The sequence below is a fragment of the Scleropages formosus genome, chromosome 13 (genome assembly GCF_900964775.1).
Source record: "Scleropages formosus chromosome 13, fSclFor1.1, whole genome shotgun sequence".
In the NCBI taxonomy this organism is placed as follows: Eukaryota; Metazoa; Chordata; class Actinopteri; order Osteoglossiformes; family Osteoglossidae; genus Scleropages; species Scleropages formosus.
Genome location: NC_041818.1, coordinates 14551186 through 14569949, shown reverse-complemented (window position 1 = coordinate 14569949; position 18764 = coordinate 14551186). Strand labels below are relative to the sequence as shown.

General features: G+C 42.9%; 1 protein-coding gene across 2 annotated transcripts; it reads right to left on the bottom strand.

The window, feature by feature from the left end:
- Window positions 1-1367: 1367 nt before the first annotated feature.
- On the bottom strand, window positions 1368-18709 carry chrnb1 (cholinergic receptor, nicotinic, beta 1 (muscle)). Of its 2 annotated transcripts, none has more exons than XM_018744394.2 (11): window positions 18478-18709; window positions 16326-16459; window positions 14029-14073; window positions 13613-13722; window positions 11775-11883; window positions 10466-10610; window positions 10041-10226; window positions 8637-8860; window positions 5149-5321; window positions 1673-1820; window positions 1368-1563 (listed from the first exon to the last, which is right to left on the bottom strand). In XM_018744394.2, the coding sequence occupies exons 1-11, from the start codon at window positions 18539-18541 to the stop codon at window positions 1411-1413; spliced, it is 1491 nt and encodes a 496-aa protein (XP_018599910.1). In that variant the 5' UTR covers window positions 18542-18709; the 3' UTR covers window positions 1368-1410. The 2 variants fall into 2 exon arrangements, with proteins under 2 accessions (XP_018599910.1, XP_018599911.1); XM_018744395.2 differs by having other exon boundaries at window positions 1368-1557.
- Window positions 18710-18764: the final 55 nt, after the last annotated feature.

Below are 18764 nucleotides of genomic sequence, written 5' to 3'. Positions count from 1 at the left end.
ATATGATGGGGATAAGAACACATTTCCAATAAGCATGTGCTAACTCGGTGCAAATAAACTGTGAGGTACAAAATTATAATGAAACACAGCAAGCTTACAATAATTAAGACTGGCTCTAAAAATAAAATGCAGACTATTGAAAAACTACCTTCTTCTCAGCGAACTCAAATGTTCTTCCACCAACGTCAATGTAACGGTACGAACGTTGCGAAAAATGCATTAGGAACAAAAGGAAAAGAAAAACATAATAAAATCATGGTTGGGCCTATGTAACAGCAGTGAAACTTGACTGGAATCCATCTCTGTGTTCTGCTCCCAATATAAATGTCAGGTAAATCATGTCATGCCTCAGGCAGCCATCCACAACAGTCGTGGAGGCCAGCTCACAGGAGGGCTATGCAGTGCCGTTGAAATAGCATAAATAAGAGCAAAGTCATAAATTCTGGCCTCCTTCTCTCTATCCCTGAATTTAAGATTTGTAGAGGAGGAGAACTTGGCACCAGGACCCAAGGGGAACTACCACAAAGGTTCACTGGCTAATAGACCAGTCTCAACCTCTATATTTGTGTTTGAAATATTTATCAGCGCACAAGGGATCCAACCCAGGGAAGCATCTCGTTCACCTTCCTCGAACCAGTGGCCGTACGATCCTGTTCCGTGCAGTGCAATCCCCTTTGAGGGTCCAGCGTGCTGATAAATATAGGTGTGGCAGGGGACCAACAAAGGGCATTTGGTTCAGGCTGCACAGCGGAAGCATTGTGAGAATGGATGGAATGCCACTGGACCTTTGTTTATTGTGTTTAGTGTCTTTATCAAATAGATAAAGGTCTGTGTGTGTGTGTCTATGCTCGCATGGATGTGTGACCAAGAGCGGGCTGTGTTAATCTGGATGAGGTGTCAAATGTGAGGGAAAGGATTTCAAATGGAAATTCCACGGGCTGTTGGTGCAGCTGGTGAAAGACGCTTGGCCCTGTTGTGTGTGTGGGATCCACACGAATACACACGCGCTCTGACAGGAATAGGAAACACAGACTTGCGCAAGCATTCCTTCATCTGGGAACTACAGACAGAGGAACCCGACCGATTCGAATGCAAAAAACTCAAGTGGATGCAGATACAGGGAAAGAACACAAAGTCTCATGCAGACACATAGTAGAGAAAGCTTCCAGAAATAACACAACACAGTGCACTTTCACATCAAAGAAAATTTAGAAATCTTGTTGAACCAGCAGTTTTATTGCATTTATTCATATATTCACAAACAATGAAGAAACTCCCGAAGTTGCATATGTACTTGTTTACATAGATGAAGCAGGGTAACACACACACACACACACACACACACACACACACACACACACACACACACACACACACACACACACGGTGAACCATGGAGGGAGACAACGTTCAAGGGTTAGGGTTCATAAAGGGGTCACTGGGAGTGGTATTAAAGCTGGCATCAGCAAAGATCCCCAAAGTGCCGATAGTGGTGAAGACAACAAAGATCCAGAGGAAAAGCCGGTCAACCACCATGGCCACGTACTGCCAGTCCTCCTTCAGCTGACCCACAGAGAGGAAAGAAAAGAGACGCGGTTCAGGTTAAGACACAAACTCAGGTAGCAAACAAGCCGGCGTGTAAAAACGAACACCCTGCCCCACCCATCCTTACGGCTTCATAGTCTTTCTCAGCCTGCAGCTGTTCTGCGATGTACGTAATGGCAGCGATGGCCGACTTGAGGTCAGGGGAAAGGGTGAGATAATGGCTGGGGCCGTCGATGAACTTGCGCAGATCGGTACAGAAACCCTCTGGCTGGTACCTGGTGTGTCCAAAAGGACGAGAAAGGACAACTTCATATTGCTGGCCCCATTCGCATCAGCCACGCAAAGCAAAATTTCCCAGTTCCATCAGCAAACAAAAGTCACATGGAGGAATTAATGAGTCGCTGAACTGTCACTACCAGTTGTTGAGATAAGACAGGGGATATGCGAAAGTGCAATGGCAGAGATTCCACCAGGACCTGCGTCAGAGCACCAGCTACACTGAGCTAGCAGCCGACACAGCAGGGAACAGGCGCTGCTCCTGGTAGAGAGCCTCCCAGTGCACCTCCAAGGGGGCTCATTTCCCCATCGCAGTTTAAAAAAAAAAAAAAAAAAAAAAAAAAAACAGTGGCAGAGGGAGATGATGTAAGGGTGGAGGGAGATAAGAGTGGTAGCTTTGTGTGTGTCCAGGGATCTTTGCTGGGGGAGGGGGTGGGGGTGGCAGGGTTCGGGCAGGAAGCTGCTTCAGCAGCCAGGGCTGCAAGCCAAACCCGGGAGATGAGCAGGAAGGAGACGATGACTGCGAGCACGGGGGGGGGGGGGGGGGAGTGCTGCTCTTCTTCACTGTCATTAACACCTTCCGGCCTTCCGCAGCCAACGCTGCACCGGCTTGCCTTACAGCCACGCTCACTGCGTACTTCGCTACCGAACGTATGAACACCATACGTTCGGTGACTAAATACGAAAAACAGGGAAAATATGGCTGTATACTCTTAAAAGTTTAACCTAAACTCTTAGGTTAAAGACTTCATGAGCATTTTATCTTTAGTCAAGTCTGTGATGTAATTACAGTGGTTCAAAACACTGAGTTAGAAAAGCTGAAATGTATTTAAAAAAAAGTATAATAAATGTGTAACAAACAGCAATGTGCAACCAGTATAATTAAACACGGCAACGGCAGTAGAGGCGGAGCGCAGATCCCGAGAGGAGTGGACCTTACTGCGACACATTCAGGCTAAAACAAAAGTACGCAGTGGGAAGCAGCTGTCTCTGCAACCATCAAGGGCAGGAGGATGGCAACAGGTGTGTGCTTTCTGCTCTCCTGCTCCACATGCTCACAGATCAGGAACGGCTATCTCGTAAAATTCCCAAGCCTGCGCACCCAGTTCCAGTGCCTGCCAGACCCTGATAAGCTACCGAGTGGTGGCCAGGCAAGGAAAGCGGCACTTGAGAGTAGGAGTCAGTGAAACCGGAGCCTCCCTCAGCACAAGAGGTCAAGAGAGGCCGAACACACTTCGGGCAGCACGTGGTGTTGTGGTTAGAGCTGCTGCCTTCTACTCAAAGGATCCAGGCTGAATCCCACCTCCTGCTGTAGTACCCTTGAGTAAGGTACTTACTGTGAATTGACACAATAACAAATTATCCAGCAGCACAAAGGGCTAAACCACTGGAAGCTGTTTCAGAGAAAACTACTGGCTAAATATACAACGGTAAATAAGGTCAGGTGCATCGGGTGAGCAGGGAGTCACGCAGTACAAATCAACTAGCCCCTTCGCTTCCAATAACACATATTGACTGTGGGCTGCAGGAATAGCTCATACCTGTGCAGGTAAACATACACAGTAGCAGCAGGGTGTGACCCCATAGAAGGACCACTTGTAAAATCAGAAAACAATCATAGCACATGCGGTTGCGGTAACAGCATCCGGTTAAAGCTGAGGCTACAAGAGCACGTCGGACCTCGCCAATAAACGCAGGTGGCGTCGCCCGACGGAGTCGTGGGAACTCCACAAAGCTCAGCAGTAGCCCCACGGCCATGTGATGAGTCCATCCCGATTAAAGTCCAGGTTGAATCCCAATACTGATACTATAACACATGCTCTTTTTTGGGGGACTGAGCAACTGAGCAGAGTGCAGCATCTGGGTCATTATGAAACACCGCATCCCTTACCCTTGAGAACAACAAAAACGGAGGTCTGCAGAGATGCACCCATTTGAAGTGACGCCAGGGGGCAGCGTGGTGCTGTTTTTGGCACTTCCTCCGAGGCCACCGATCATTTCAAATGCCCCCTGAAAATGTCACATGCGTCGACAATAAGAGTCCGGCTCCACTGTTTGCGTTTATGCCCTCGCTGCCGTTTACATTAATTAATGTCAAGATGAATGGCAGCTGTGCAACAGAATCGCCGAGGAGTTTTGGGGAAAACTAAATGGATTTGCCTCACGTTTCGGATAAGTTAAAGCTTGTGCAGCAGCAATGACTGGATGTCAAGTGGTTTTAACTAGACTGGGAGGGAGGAGACGTTCTGTAAACGTGGCGTGTGATTTGGACTCCAGCCGGCTGCCAGACAGAACCAGAATTGCTGAGAACGTCAGAGCGTTGGTGTCATCTGGGATCCACATTGAAACCGGACCGCTCAAAGGCGTGCCGTCTTCGACGTTCGCTGCAATACATTTCATTAAATGTCATTCATCCCCTAACAGATATCTGCAGCAGTTTCAAACCTCTGCCCAAATCTCCCGCCGTCGCTGACCGGGATTTGGCAGTACAACTGCAACGTGCTGCCCCTGTTGAAGAATAACCGCCCATCATTGTGTTTTCCTGATAGGGTTAGTAAAAGAAAAATTGCTGCAATGGGGAAGAAAAGGTGGAAGGACCATCTGATCATATGGCTCATTTTCAGTGGGTCCGTTCTGTTTGCGTCCTCCACCTCAGACCTCCGCTCATCACATAGCTCGAGGTGCAGATGACTAATCTGGAGACTAATTCGAGTGAGGCTATGCCCTGGGGTGCCAAGACATGCAGTAAAACCAATTAGCGGCGAAGAACCGGAATACTGCTGCATCATGAACTTGATCCAACAGAGCTGGAGCCCCAGGCGTCAGCCAAGCCTGAGGTGTCAAAGCTTATTTGCACTAATCACAATCATTATCTTCCCAATGAAAAACTTTAAAACTCAGGTGAGGCTATTTTAAGTGTGCATCAAAATGTGTGCTTCACATTAACGACACTATTCGGCACTTACTAAAAAGACACAATAAGGACTTCGCAGCATTTCTGTGAGCTGGTCTTTCTAAATAAAATGAGCCTTTTTTCCCCCCCTTCAAATGATATACAAGGATGATTCACAAAGAGTATGTTTGGTGGAACCGCCTGAACCAAATGAACGATAAAACTTACTTTGATGTAATCAGAACACGTCTCTGTGGAGGGCAACACAACTGAATTTGTCAATTGATCTTGAAGCTGCTCCCTTTCACCACACACAGTGGAGCTTGGCAAATAGACAAATGTGAAAATCCAAGGATCGTTGACCAAGTTCAATGTGAAAATACTCCAAAGCTACCACCCATGGCACCACAGACCTCCACGAATCCTGAACTCACCTGTTGGGTTTGGGGAGTAGGAAGAAGGTTTTAGGCTTGCGGATGAAATACTCATCAGCGGCTCTGTTGATGGTCACGGACATCTCCCGCTTCGGGTGCTGTTCCAGAGAGAGCGGGGTCTCGGATTTGGGTCTCAGAAGTCCCAGGTATGGGGGCAGCATGTGGATGAAAATCTGCAAAACACATGTTGGGCTTCAGTGTGGCAGAAGGAAACGCAATGTCTGAATTTCAACAAAGGATCAGACAGTCCTGCAATTGCTTATCCTGCAGAGTTGTAGAGCCAAACACCATTAGTGAGAGAGAAATGAGCAAACAAGGCACAAACTCCAAGCTCGCTCCAGAAAACCTCGTAGTCTTGTATATGGAGTACAGACGTCTCAATTTTCCACAGATTTTCTTCTAGGCTATCATCAGGAGGCCCTGAAGTCCAAGAGCTGCATTTGAGCAGTCCTTAGAGACTGAAACATATATATTATTAAGGGGCAAAAAACGCTCTTTTATATCCTTTTCTCTATTGTGAAATAACAGCAATATCTGCTTGCTTTATGAGAATTGATGTAAGGCTTCCAAGTCGGGTAAAGTAAATTAAGTCCCTCACTAGTATTTGGTAAACACTGGTATTATCACAGCAGCTGAAGTCTCTCTGTTCCACAGAGTCCAAACTGAACACTTGAGACAGACTGGCCAGTTTGCCGTTTTCCATTAGCCAATATTTCAGTCTTAAACAGTGTCTTCAGAACATATTCAGACCCCTCCACACTTTGTTCCGAAATGTATTTAATTGATCCTTTTCTGCCATCAATCAACATTCATAACCCCATAACGAGAAAGTTTAAAGATGTTTCTGGGAATTTTTGTAAATGTGCCGAAAATAAAAAACTGAAATCTCCCATTTACGTAATTACTGTATTTAGACCCTTTACTTGGTACTTTGTAAGAACACCTTTAGCAGCGACCCAACCGAAAAACTGCGACACTTGTTGCATCTGCTTCTACCAGCTTTGCACTTCTGGATTTGGGCAGTTCTCCCATTCTTCCTCGCAGATCTTCTCAAGCTCTGTCAGACTAGATGAGGAGTGTCAGTGAACTGTAATGCTCGGGTCTCTCCACTCAGGGACATTCAGCGACTTGTTCCAAAGCCATTCCAGCGCTGACGTGTCTGTGCGCTTCAGATTGTTGTCATGCAGAAAGGTGAATCTTTGCCAAGGCGTGTGTGCTCTCTGGAGCAGGCTTTCTTCAAGGTCTTCTCTATACGTGGCTCCATTCATTTTTTCTCTTTGAATGATTTTACAAAAAAAAAAAAAAATTCTAAAAATGTGTTTCCACTTTGTCATGATGGGATTTGGTGTGTTCATTGAAGGCGAAAAAGAATGCACTCAAAAAAGTCGACAACACAAGAAAATGTGGAAAAAGTGGAGGGGTCTTAATTCTCTCTGAAGCTACTGCACGTAATAGACATACATACAAATCAACACTTTTTCTAAAAGGGTTTTGAAATAGAAGCATTCCGAATGCTCAAATAAAGAAAAATAAATGCAATGGACAATGTGTGGTCCTCAGACTGCCACTGCATCTCAACTAGACTCATGTCATTGTTCATAGCTCTAACTTTCATCTGCATGAAGCGACGGACCGGCGTGTACCTAAGCAAGGGAGAAACTGGTGGAAGTAGGTGGAGTAGGAACAAGGACCACCATAATACAAAGGAACACAGCAGTTTCCTAGTTTTTTTCACACTCATACCAAAAACACACTGCAATTTTACTCACATTTTACATACTGCTAGATTTTTTACTGAAACAGCTCAGGTTAATGTGTCACCCTCAACGGTACTACAGAAGCGCTTATGGGTCTTGAGCTGGCATCCGTCAGGTTACAAGTCCGTGCCTTAACTGTTACATATTAATTTCCTTTTCAGTCATGCTACTTAGCTACCGTTTCGAGATCCAGCATTTCGTTAAAATTCATGCTCAGATGTTTCTTGAGCTGACATGCAGCACCTGTCAGTGGTCAGTCCCCATCGCAATATGTCTTACATTCACATATGCCATCTGTTTCACAGACCATTTGCCAAGAGGGCAACCTTTAAATGAAACAGGGCCCAGAAGTGCTGATCGGTGGCTGAATGGTGCCGCTTAGGGGTTTAGTAACGATGGCTCTGTTGTACTTGTGTCTGACTCCGAATTTCAATGCGATGAAGCGGACAGAGGTTTTATTATATGACTGTAAGCAGTTCCATTTTACTGAAACATGCTGATTCCTTCGGGAACATTCTGATTGTGAACCACATGGGCCCCCGCAGCAGAGCCCCGCAGCTGCACTGTTTCTTTCACAACCAAGGGAGTAATTAGTTTTAAATAATATAGAGGGCAAACTCATTTTAAGAGGTTAATGCTGGTACACAGCACTCTAGATATGTAAAGAAATTTTATTCGCTTCATAGTCTGACTCTCTTCAAGTGCATTATGTTTAATTTTATCACGGTTGTCAATATTATTCATGAGTTTCATACTCAACTATGATCGAAATGCCAATGGATAATGTAATATGGTTGGATTTATGGACATGGGTATCTAATACACACCGCTAGCACCGCAAGCTTCCAATATAGAGTTACACATTAAACAGCATTTTCATGTCTTTGTGGTAAAATATTGGGACCATTTACAAGGTGAAGTAATGCATTTATCATTTAGCTGATGCTTTTCTGCAAAGCGACTTACAGTGTTAATTAGAATGACTCACCCATTTGTACAGCTGGGTAATTTTTACTAGAGCAATTCAAGAAAGATATTTTGCTCAGGGGAAAAACAGCAGGAGAGACTTGAACCTGGGCCCTCTGAGTTCTGAGTTTAAAGATAGGATCTTTATAACCGTTATGGTACTCATTCCCCCAATACCTCCAAAACAAATATAACTACTTAAATGTGCAGTAAATAACAGAATAAGAATGGAAACCAAGCATAATGTACATATAATATTCATGTAAAATCTTATCCAAATTCTGTATTCACTCCTTTTCTCAAAGTACTTGTGAACATAAGATGACAGCAACACAGAACCAATCTTTGGAAAGACTGGACTCCAGGTGGGATAAACCCATGAAAGGACTATAACCAATATCAGGCCGCTTGCACATATGCAGGGAAAATACAACCCATGTAAACATCATTTGTTTGGACTGAAAGAGGAAACCCCCGAACACAGAAAGAGCACGTAAAGTTGACACAGACATAGCTGGGTCCAGAACTCAACCTGAGACCAAGGAACTTAGAGATACCAGTGCCATCTGCTACACTGCTATGGTGCCCTAAATTTGATTTTACATCTTGAAATATATGATGTATCACATAGAAATATATAAAAACCAAAAAGTCTAATTTGACAAGACACTTGGTACTGTACTTTAACAAATGAACAACAGTACTAAAATGTAACTTTGCTACTGATATGATCTTTTGTACTGTTACCTAAATGCAGCTACTCACCTTGCGCACCCAAAGGGGCATCTGGTGGGTATTGGGGGAGCGGTGGTGCAGGTTGAGCACCACCACACTAAGGATGACTGAGAAAGTGACCAAGGTCATGGTAAACATCAAGTACTTCACAATGACAGGAACCCCCAGAGAAGTTTCTGGAACTTTGTCAGCCAGTAGGAGCAGAAACACAGTTAAAGTGAGCAAGACGTTGATGGAGAGGCCCACCTTCTCACCTGTAAAGAGACAAACTGTTAGAAACATATGTCTGCGCAAAATTGCCATTTTCTTACCTTTACGTATACAGTCCTGATGAGACACAGATTGATCCCAGATTGATTATATTTAGGAACCTAAGCACACAAACTAGCGCATGGATGAACAACATTTTTCCCTGCAGACACATACTAAGGACATTGAGGTATTATAGAGTTGCTCTGTTTAATTGTATTCAAGGCCATTTATTGACAAGAATTTATTCAGTGTGAAATTACCCTTGTGTGCACATTCCTAATGACTTCTATCATCAAGAAATGGAGTGGGCAGAATACTCAACAAGTAGGCAGCTGCACAAGGTGGCTTTTGGGAAACTAATTACAAATGTCAATTCCAGTTGTGAAAAGAGGGACCTAGCACAGCTAATTTTACATTTCAACACAGGTTCCTGACATAAAACAGAACTATAATAGAGAGTTAGAACACTACTGCTATGGTGTGATGTACCTGCTACACTAACTCCCCCTCACCCGGACTGCTGAGAAGCAAAACAGCACAAAATACAGTGGATGATTCAGTCACTTGTGAACATGGGAGTGTTTATATCTTCTGCTTTTATTAGCGGTGGTAACAGTAAAAGAGGATGTACTGTGAAAGAGCAGGGCACAGATTCTAAGCTCAGCTACACAAGAACTGAAGAGGTCATGCAATGCTAATAAGGACTGAAAGGTGCATTACTGCAGATTCATGCCATCTGCTTAGTGTCAGTTTAACAGCAGAAGCAACTTGTCTTTTCCTGGGTTCCCTCAACCCTTAGTCCTGATTTAAGGCCTAAGCAACAGAGGACCAAGATCCATCATCTACACTCACTGCAGCCTGGATTTTGGCTCAAAGTCATGTCTTAACCAATATTTGATGTGTTTCATGAACAGTATTTCTGCCTCGAAAATAAAAAAATAATAAAAAAAAAAGTTTGCTTATGCCCAGCTTGAGAGCCTCATTAACTAAGGGTGAAACCAAGCATTTAAAGCTCTATAGCCCAATCCTGCAGCACATATTGATGAACTGCTAAATTCATTTATCAGCTGATGAACTGACTGACTGCATGCTATCCTGTGCTGTGTGCATATTTGTGTTTAAAGACACAAAGGACTGGCAGATGGTGATGACAGTTTGAGTGCTTAACACATTTATTCTCACCTGCATCTGGGGGCAGGTAGAAGTTGAAGATGGCAATAATGGTGATTAAAATGCATGGAATAACGATATTGAAGACATAGTATAGCGGTTTCCTTTCAATGATCAAGTAGAAGGTGATGTCCTCATACAAGTCCTTTCGGATGTTCTTCCTAGATGGCTTGTGCCGTATATACCACTCACCACTCTCTGGGACAAGGGAAGAATGACACAGAGAACTGAGGAGGAAAATAGAGGCCAAACCCAGCCTTAAACATGTAGATGACAGATGTCTGCACATTCATTTCCGTTTCCATTTTAAGATTTCTCCCTTGTCCATGACCCCACTACCTGATGTAAGTTTTTTCCCCTGCTTCCAGTACCATCTACTTTGGAGCTTTATCCATACAGTCTCATCTAAATCTATGTTCTCCTGTGCAAGCCCTTACCACTAAAGCTTGCGTCATAGATAATCTCGTGGATCTCCTCCCCATTTTCATCCACAGCATACTGCAGGTCCACTTCAGAGGAGTCATACGTGTAGGAGCGGAACACCATGGAGCAGTTCTGCCAGTCGAAGGGGAAGTATTGCACCTGGGGAGGTAAGAGGGAATGAAGGTAACAGTCACAGAGGAGGAGGATGGTTGTTCTCCCTAGTGTGTTTCACTTCTACAAGGTGAATACACGTCAGCCAAGGGATTTCCTTCTTCAGAAAAAAGCCTATCACCATATGTCGTCAAAAGGACGTGTCCTTTCAGCATATTTTTGTGCTGAAAGATGAAGTGACTGAAGCAAGTGACATCATTTTTCATTCAGGTGTGAGACAACAGATGGAACTACTACGTTCACTTCAATATTGCCAGACATTTCTTGGCAATTACAGTATGCTAATTTCTTTTGGTATGGCCCTTGTATTTTCCTTTTTAATTGGACAGTTCCTATACAATACAAAGAATGAATGAACAGAAATACTGCAAAAATAGTAGCAAACATTTATGCATTTGCTACTATTTTTGCAGTATTTCTGTACAGCTCATCTTGGTAAAGAATATTATGCCTAATATTCCTCAGGTGCATAACACTGTTGAGAGGCCATCACTGACAGTGAAATCAGCTAAAATAAATATAGTTCATGAGTATAAGGTATGACATTTCTATGATTTTTAGTCCAAAAATTTCAAAGTTTTGTGGAATGAAATAAGTCTAGTGTGCTTTGTATTGTGTTATAGGAAATAAAATGTGAAATTTTGTGAAACTGTGTAAAAGAAATCTACTTGCCTCTGTTTGCATGTAAACCACATAAAATGCTTGTAAAGGTATACATATATTTTCATAGTTTATTTATTCCAGATAATTATAAGACATATAAAGTCCAGTAAGAAATAACTTTCTGGCCTGCTGTTTGTAAACACATCACTGTTACTATAACTAAATCATAAGCTGTAAAGAATGTCACAAGGGTGTCTAATACAAAAACTAAACAGGCATGACAAAGACTAAATGACATTATGTTGCAATTCTGTTTTTAGACATTTTGTCTTCAGTATGGCAATTTAAAACTAGCAGAAATCATACGCATGAATGACTTCAGTGAAAAAGGCAATTACCTCTAAGAGTGTAACACATGGCAATGTGTTGAGTGAGAGAACAACATAAATTAGGTCAAATATTAACTTAAACAACTTATTTACACAGCAGACATCTCTTTCCAAATCAGTCATACAAATTAACAGGTACCAAACCAATGAAGAATCTCACCTTGACACCACAAGAGCTACTGAACAGGGCTGGAGGTGACCAGGTAACTTTACCGTTGCTGTAAGCCTGAACATGCACATGAAGGGCCACGTCAAACACCCCATCATTACTGCGAAGAGAGAACAACTCCATGGTTACAAATGATACATACATTATCGTAATACTTGCATTCTGCCTAGCGTACAGATTTATACAGTGGCAAATGATGTAATCTTTCATAAACCTGTGAACAGAAACAGCATTTTGCTCCCGTGGAGAGAAATACAGCACATTTTTTTTGTGGAAAAGGGCTCAACTTCTTATTGTGGATAATCACTGCAAAGACACATTACTGCCAGCATGGTAAAACATGTGGTGAACCATTACTGTGAAAAGATAATACAACTAACTCTGGAGAACAACGTATCTTATCTTTACCTTGGATATAGTCCACCCACAGTTACTGTAAAGACACAGATATAAATCGTTACCTTTGAGAGAGGCTCATGTCTATTACCTATTATCTCTATTATTATTAGAATGTATGTTCATTTATTACAGTATACAATCTCATTACTATGGAAAGCCATGGTGTCTCACACACACACACACACACACACACACACACACACACACACACACTTATTCATAAAGAGTCACACATTCATACACATCCAGTAGCATATGTAGGCTCTTCCACGAACACATCCCCTGGAATCATGAGGCAAAGTCAAGCTTGAGAACCATCTGCTGAAGTCTGTTGTGGGAGGGTACAAAGCACATCAATCAGCTACACAACAGTGAGCCCCCGGAGTTTATAAGTGCAGCATTACCCCCAGCTCCATGTGAATACCTCAGCCTGAATCGTGCCAGTGGCGCAGTTTTGGGGAGTCATGCTGCTTAATTGGCTATACAGCAGTGATGAATGGGGTAGAGAGGATATTTACCGCACAGTTAATGGGCGCCTCTAAGATCTATAATGGAATGGGGGTAACGGAGTAAGGGAATGGTGTGTCCCAGCTGTCCTGATGGGTGCCTGCACTGTACCTCAGCTTTTAACTTCCAGCTGAGGAGAGTAGGTAGCATTATGCATTAACCTTGTTCTCTTGCGAGGAGCACATTTAATATTCCAGAGCAAAGATTAGAGGACTGTAAAAGCGTAGCATTCGCAGCATGAAGTGACAACAGCTTCAGGTCACCCTTAATCTAGAATCAGAATCAGAATGAGCTTTATTGCCAAGTATGTTCACACATACAAGGAATTTGTCTTGGTGACAGGAACTACCACAGGACAGACAGAAGCCATTTTTAAATAACCCTAACCCTATTTCCACGCAAGAAATTCCAGGTACCCTTTTATTGGCCACTGGAAGGAAGAAGTATGGGGTTTGAAGGCCTAGTTTAGCTTTTATTGGTATCGAAAATGGTTCAGATTTCTGGAAAAAGAGAGAAAAAGATATACAAACACCCCTCGATTTATGCAAATTTTTGTCCACCTTCATGCTTCCTTATTATTTTCAATTTCATCTCCAATTCAAAAAAGGAAAAAGCACTACACTATCGAGAGCAGATGCGTTTACGGCTCAAAACACATGACAACAGGGAAGATGCAGCTTCCTGCCTTGCCTGGTAATGCCGACTTGCGCTTAACATCTTTCAGATGTTTCGCGTAAAATAAAAGCGCTATCCGTAAATAAGGTGCAAATCCGGGAATTTAAGCAAACCCGGATTTACGCAAGTCAAATTTATGTAAGTAGAGGGGTATCTCAACTAAAACAGAAATGTTGTTGTTTGTTATTACAGCAGCAGGACTATTCACGCAAACACTCTTGTACACACATAGCACTGCTGGCACTCACTTGTTGATCAAGACAATTTCTGGAAGCCACACTTTCCCAGAGGAAATTCTCAGAACATCAATACCACCGTATTCTGCAGGGTTCCAGGACAGACGGTGGTCTGTCCACTCCTAAAGGAAACATGGTATTTGGAGAATGTGACTAAAGTATCACAATATATAGAAAAACATGTAGTAGAACATCAGTAAGTTAACACGTCCTTCAGTGACCTTAAGGTCTGTGGGATATCATTACATTCCTGAATTTATTTCATCAATTCCTGTTCTTGTTCACAACATAATATAAAGATTCAGTTGTCATTATTTTCTATGCAAACAATACATGTACTGAAGTCATGGGGAAAAGAAAAAAAGCTGCAGGTCCTACAGGGTACATTGTTTACCCGGTGTAAAAGGGTTGTGGTCGTATTGGCTTACCAGGTTCATGACAACAACTGTGCTCATCTCCTCTTTTCTCATGTTCTACAAACAGAAGACAGCAATTTTATATTATAAGTGATTTTTATTTTCATCTCAGGCTTGTATATGTTTAAAAAAAATTAAACAACTTACCACATTTCTTAAGATAAAGAATCATAACTTCAAGGTTGCCCAATAAATACGTGTGTTGTACCTTTGAAGAAGATACTGAAACTGAATAGGCTCTGTAAAACGTACTGCTGCATAAACTGGTAGAATTCTAAGCTGTGCTTAATATCATCTGTTAAGCATAGAACAATATCATCTTACAACTTCACATATTCTGCAGTGCAAAGAATCATCTGAAAGAACTGGAACTGTAATTAGAATTCTATGGCACACAAAAAGTATGAGCACAAGCATAACAGCAGTGCTCCAACTGGAATCCTGCTCTCCAGTGGTGTCCCAAAAGAGGGTTTTTGTTGTTTTTCAGCACTCAACGGATTAATTAAAATCATTGTTTGCAATGAAAATAACATCATCTGGTTTAGCTGGAAAGACGCCCAGCCAACAAATTAGTCACAACTGTAAAACCAAGTTGATGTTACTTTAATCTAAAAAAAGACTTTAAATAAATAATGGGGTGCTGTGAAACCTAGTGGGCCATAAACTACCATAAGAACATAACTGGATACTGTAGCCATAGTCATATCCCTGTGCTCCAACAACTCTGGCAAACCGGCCTTTAGACGCTAGTTCACACTTACAGGGGGTGGACAAAACAGAAAGACCACATACTAAAGAAGTTTAACTTTGAAGTAACAATCACAATTACAAATGCAGCCGTAGAGGTGAGTCACATTAGGCTGATAGCCAGTTAGAAGTATGCGTCAGCTATTGAAGACGCCTGACAAGTCGTACTTCGATTTGTCGGTTTTCAAAGCAACACGAGGGAACTGGATGCTTTTCTTCTTGACGAACTGGTCAATATCCCACTGGCCAAAGTTCAGAACCTGTATGAAAGCATTCCAAGCAGGACTAAAGCTGAAGGACAGCACTTCTTATTAGTACACGAGATTAATATATTATGAGGTATTCCTGTTATTTTGTCCACCACATATACATAGCCTTTAGGTGTAAAGTCCAGAGGGGTAAATATTACTGATCTGTGCTCTGTATTCACATTGCACCCGTGAAATGGTTGTACCTTCATGTTGCGTTTTACTTGCGAATTCTGCATCATTAACTCGTCTGTTGTAAGACGTCTGGTCTTTTCTATGTCATTCGCATGAATAAGTGATGGGTTATCAGCTTCCTTCAAAATGAAAGAACGGCGTAAATGTGACAGCAATGTGGAGACTCAGCAGCAACGCGGAGACTCAGCAGCAACGCAGCAGTTCTAGCAATAGAGACAATCCTGGTTTCGGCTCATCAGACCGCTTTTAAAAGGCGGGAAACCCGAGAAGCACCAGTGTCTGCTCAAGCAGGACACCTCTGCGCGGAGAGTGGTTGGCACTCGATGCTATTTAAAACTCAGGGAGGAATTTAAGTGGGACAGCTGCTTTGGCCAGAGGAAGCGTCTCCGAGACGGGAGGATGGGCTGACTCTGGCATCTGCTGCTGCCCTTCAACAACCGGAAGCAGGCTGGTTTCCAAAGTATGATGTTCTCACAACTATCCAATAACGCATCAGCAGTATTGTTACTTCCGCTGTAGCCATGCTGTAGAAAAGGATGTGCTCATTACTAGTGTCTGTCTAAGAGAAGCATCTTACCTTCGCTAACTGGGGATATACAGTATTTTGAAAATATCTGAATACCATACTGTGCACCTGAACAGGTTAACTAAGAAATGCCAACAATGCGATAATTTAGAAAACAAGAGTCCAAATTTTGGTGTTTCATCAACAAAAACGATTTCCTAGAATTAACAAACCGTGTAGGTCATAGAGTGCATAATGAAAACTGGACCTGCAAGCTATAGACTGTGAGATCAGGTGACACTGTAACAGGCCAAACCAAAGAGCAGTTCAAGTCGGTAATTAAGCAACATTCTGTACTATGTGAGCATAAGAAACAAAAACCCTGAGGCTCAACACAACTGGGTGCGTATTTACCAAGAGAAGCTTCTTAGCAAAATTCCTTGAATAAATGGGAAAATGACTTTGTTAAAACTACAGGGCTTCTAAGTTTTCCACTAAAAGGAATAAAAACATAAAAAGAAGTAGGGAACGTGCAATTGTCCTCATGAACTATGACTGTGACTTGCATCTCTGGGCATTTGTGTCCTTGTTTTGTAATGTTGAGAGAGTCTTACCAAGCTGACAAAGGAAGCCAGTGTCATGCCCACTCTCACCACCACCTTGGCACCTGGTGTCTTGGCTGGCCGGACTTTCAGGTTGTAGTTGCTGAACAGTGTCTTCATAAGCTTATCCTCTTCCTCCAAGACACCTACAGCAGGTGTTTTAGACAACAAATATTTCTCCTACCAGATTTTGACTATGGGCCCCAGCCCTTCCCCATTGTGTTGATATACATATGCATTTCAGTGTTGCACAGTATGGTCACTAGGAGCAGAGAGTATTTTACCTCAGAGCTTGATACTTTACCTCACTGGTAAAGAAAAAAAATCAGCAATCAATTCAATTTCCAGTGACATTAATTACATAATTTACAGTATTTAGCACTCTAGCCAACCAAAGTCCACAGATTTCCTTATAATGTCACTGCAACTGTGTGAACCTGTTGAATGTATATTAGAAATTAGTTACTTTCCTTAACCACTTTTACAAGACAGGGTGACAGTGGTCTGGACCCAATACCCAAAGGGCATAGTGCAAGCCTAAGCAGGATGAAACCCCAGTTAATTGCAGGGTAACCATACACACTAATTTATGCACACATTACAAGCATTTTGGGTCATTAACTCACCTGAAACACATGCCTCTGGACTGCAGGATGAAACCAGAGCACCCAGAGAAAACCCACGCAGATATGGACAGAACATGACAACTCTACAGACTGAGCTAGATTCAAACCTGCACCCAAACAGCCCAGGTCCCATGAGGCAGCAGTGTTACCGCTGCACCACTTTGTTGCCCTTTCTATTAGAAATCATGACGCTAAATTTAAATAGACATACAAAAAATTTTCATGTCAAAATGTTTTACTGGCCTAATGAACTACTCTCAGCCAATGAGTGATCAGATCTAGAACTACCCTTAAAACTTAAGACTGTGTCCCAGAACAATAACTTTTTTTTTTAAAAAAGGAACCAGCAGTAATTATGTGGAAAACACAAGAACACACACTACATATAAAGTAACCTGTTCAGTTACACATATACTTGTAAAGGAGCATCACTAGTTATTATTCAAATGTTATAATTTATTCCATTTAGATTAAATAAATGTGAGGGCATAGAAGCAAATGTATGTAGTGCAAGAAATAAAGCCTCCAGAAAGAGGAAATTCAGGGTTAGCCCAGTGGGTAAAATCCTTCATCTTCCACTGAACATGAAATACACCTTGCTGAGGTGAAGACAGTCCTTCTATCCATCATGTTTTTCTGAACCAGAAGCATTGTGTCAAGTTTTGAGTACCCTGTGGCCCCAGAAGCATTTTCTTTGGCTGGGAACTGCTGAGCGCCACAGCTCAGAGAAGCAGGCAACACTTCGGGTCTGTAATTAACTTTAAAGAGAGCATAAAGCACAAGGTAATGGCTTTGCTGTCATTGCGGCAGGTGGGAGGAAATAAACAAGGATACCTACCGGACGACTGCTTTGGGCCAGTTCCACAGTTCCCATTCGAAGATTGAGCAAAAATAACTTCACTACTTCTCTAAAATAGTAACCTCGGTATCTGCTGATCGAAATCATTCATTCTTTACAGCAGGCGGAGCTTTAGCTTGCCGTAATGGACCAGAGCATCCTGACCTACACCTGCATGTTCAGGTGAGCAGGGTTCTGGAATTATTACCATTATTATTACTAGAGTTGTACAGTTGTACAACTTTTTCCTACAAGATTTGCAGTGGTAGATAATCATCTTTACAATAATGTACCCCTTTATAGCAGGGTATTTTACTGTATTGAAGCTAAGTGTCTCCATTAGGTACTACAGCAGAAGTGGGATTTGAACCAAGGCTCCTGAGATCCTGAAACACTAGGATCCGCTGGCCCCAGAGGTGAAACAGACTGCGGTAAAAAAAAAAAGAGCCCTTCATCTCTCCCTGTCACCCATCGACCCACGCGCTTCTTCATCCACTTGGCTTGCAACAGTGTTCACGAGGATAACGTTAGACATTCATTTCGCTACCACGTGTCTTTTCACCCTTATTCTGTCACTGAAGGGAGCTGGACAAGAGAGAGAGCTCACCGTTGTGCAAAGAAGAGTGGCCACGAACCGACCCCACACACACTCGCACTGCTGCGATCCCCAGACATAATCTTGCGTTGTGCGTCCGCTTACCTGCGAGCGCGCACAGGCCGCACACACAGCACGTGAGGAGGAACGCGGCGGCGCGCGCTTTCATTCTGCCAGATTCCGGCGAAACCTCCACAAAAACTCAGACAGGGCGAAAGAAAGACCTTGGCGAACACGCGTGTTCCCTCCCGGTCGCCTTTTTTTTTTTTTTTTCCTCCCCCCTCTACAACAAAACACTGTTGTTGTCCGTCAGTCAGCCGGAGAGCGGGCCAAAGCGCTCAAGTTACGGAGGCGCGGGCGGAGCGCTGCCTGTGGGTGAAAGGCGAGACGGG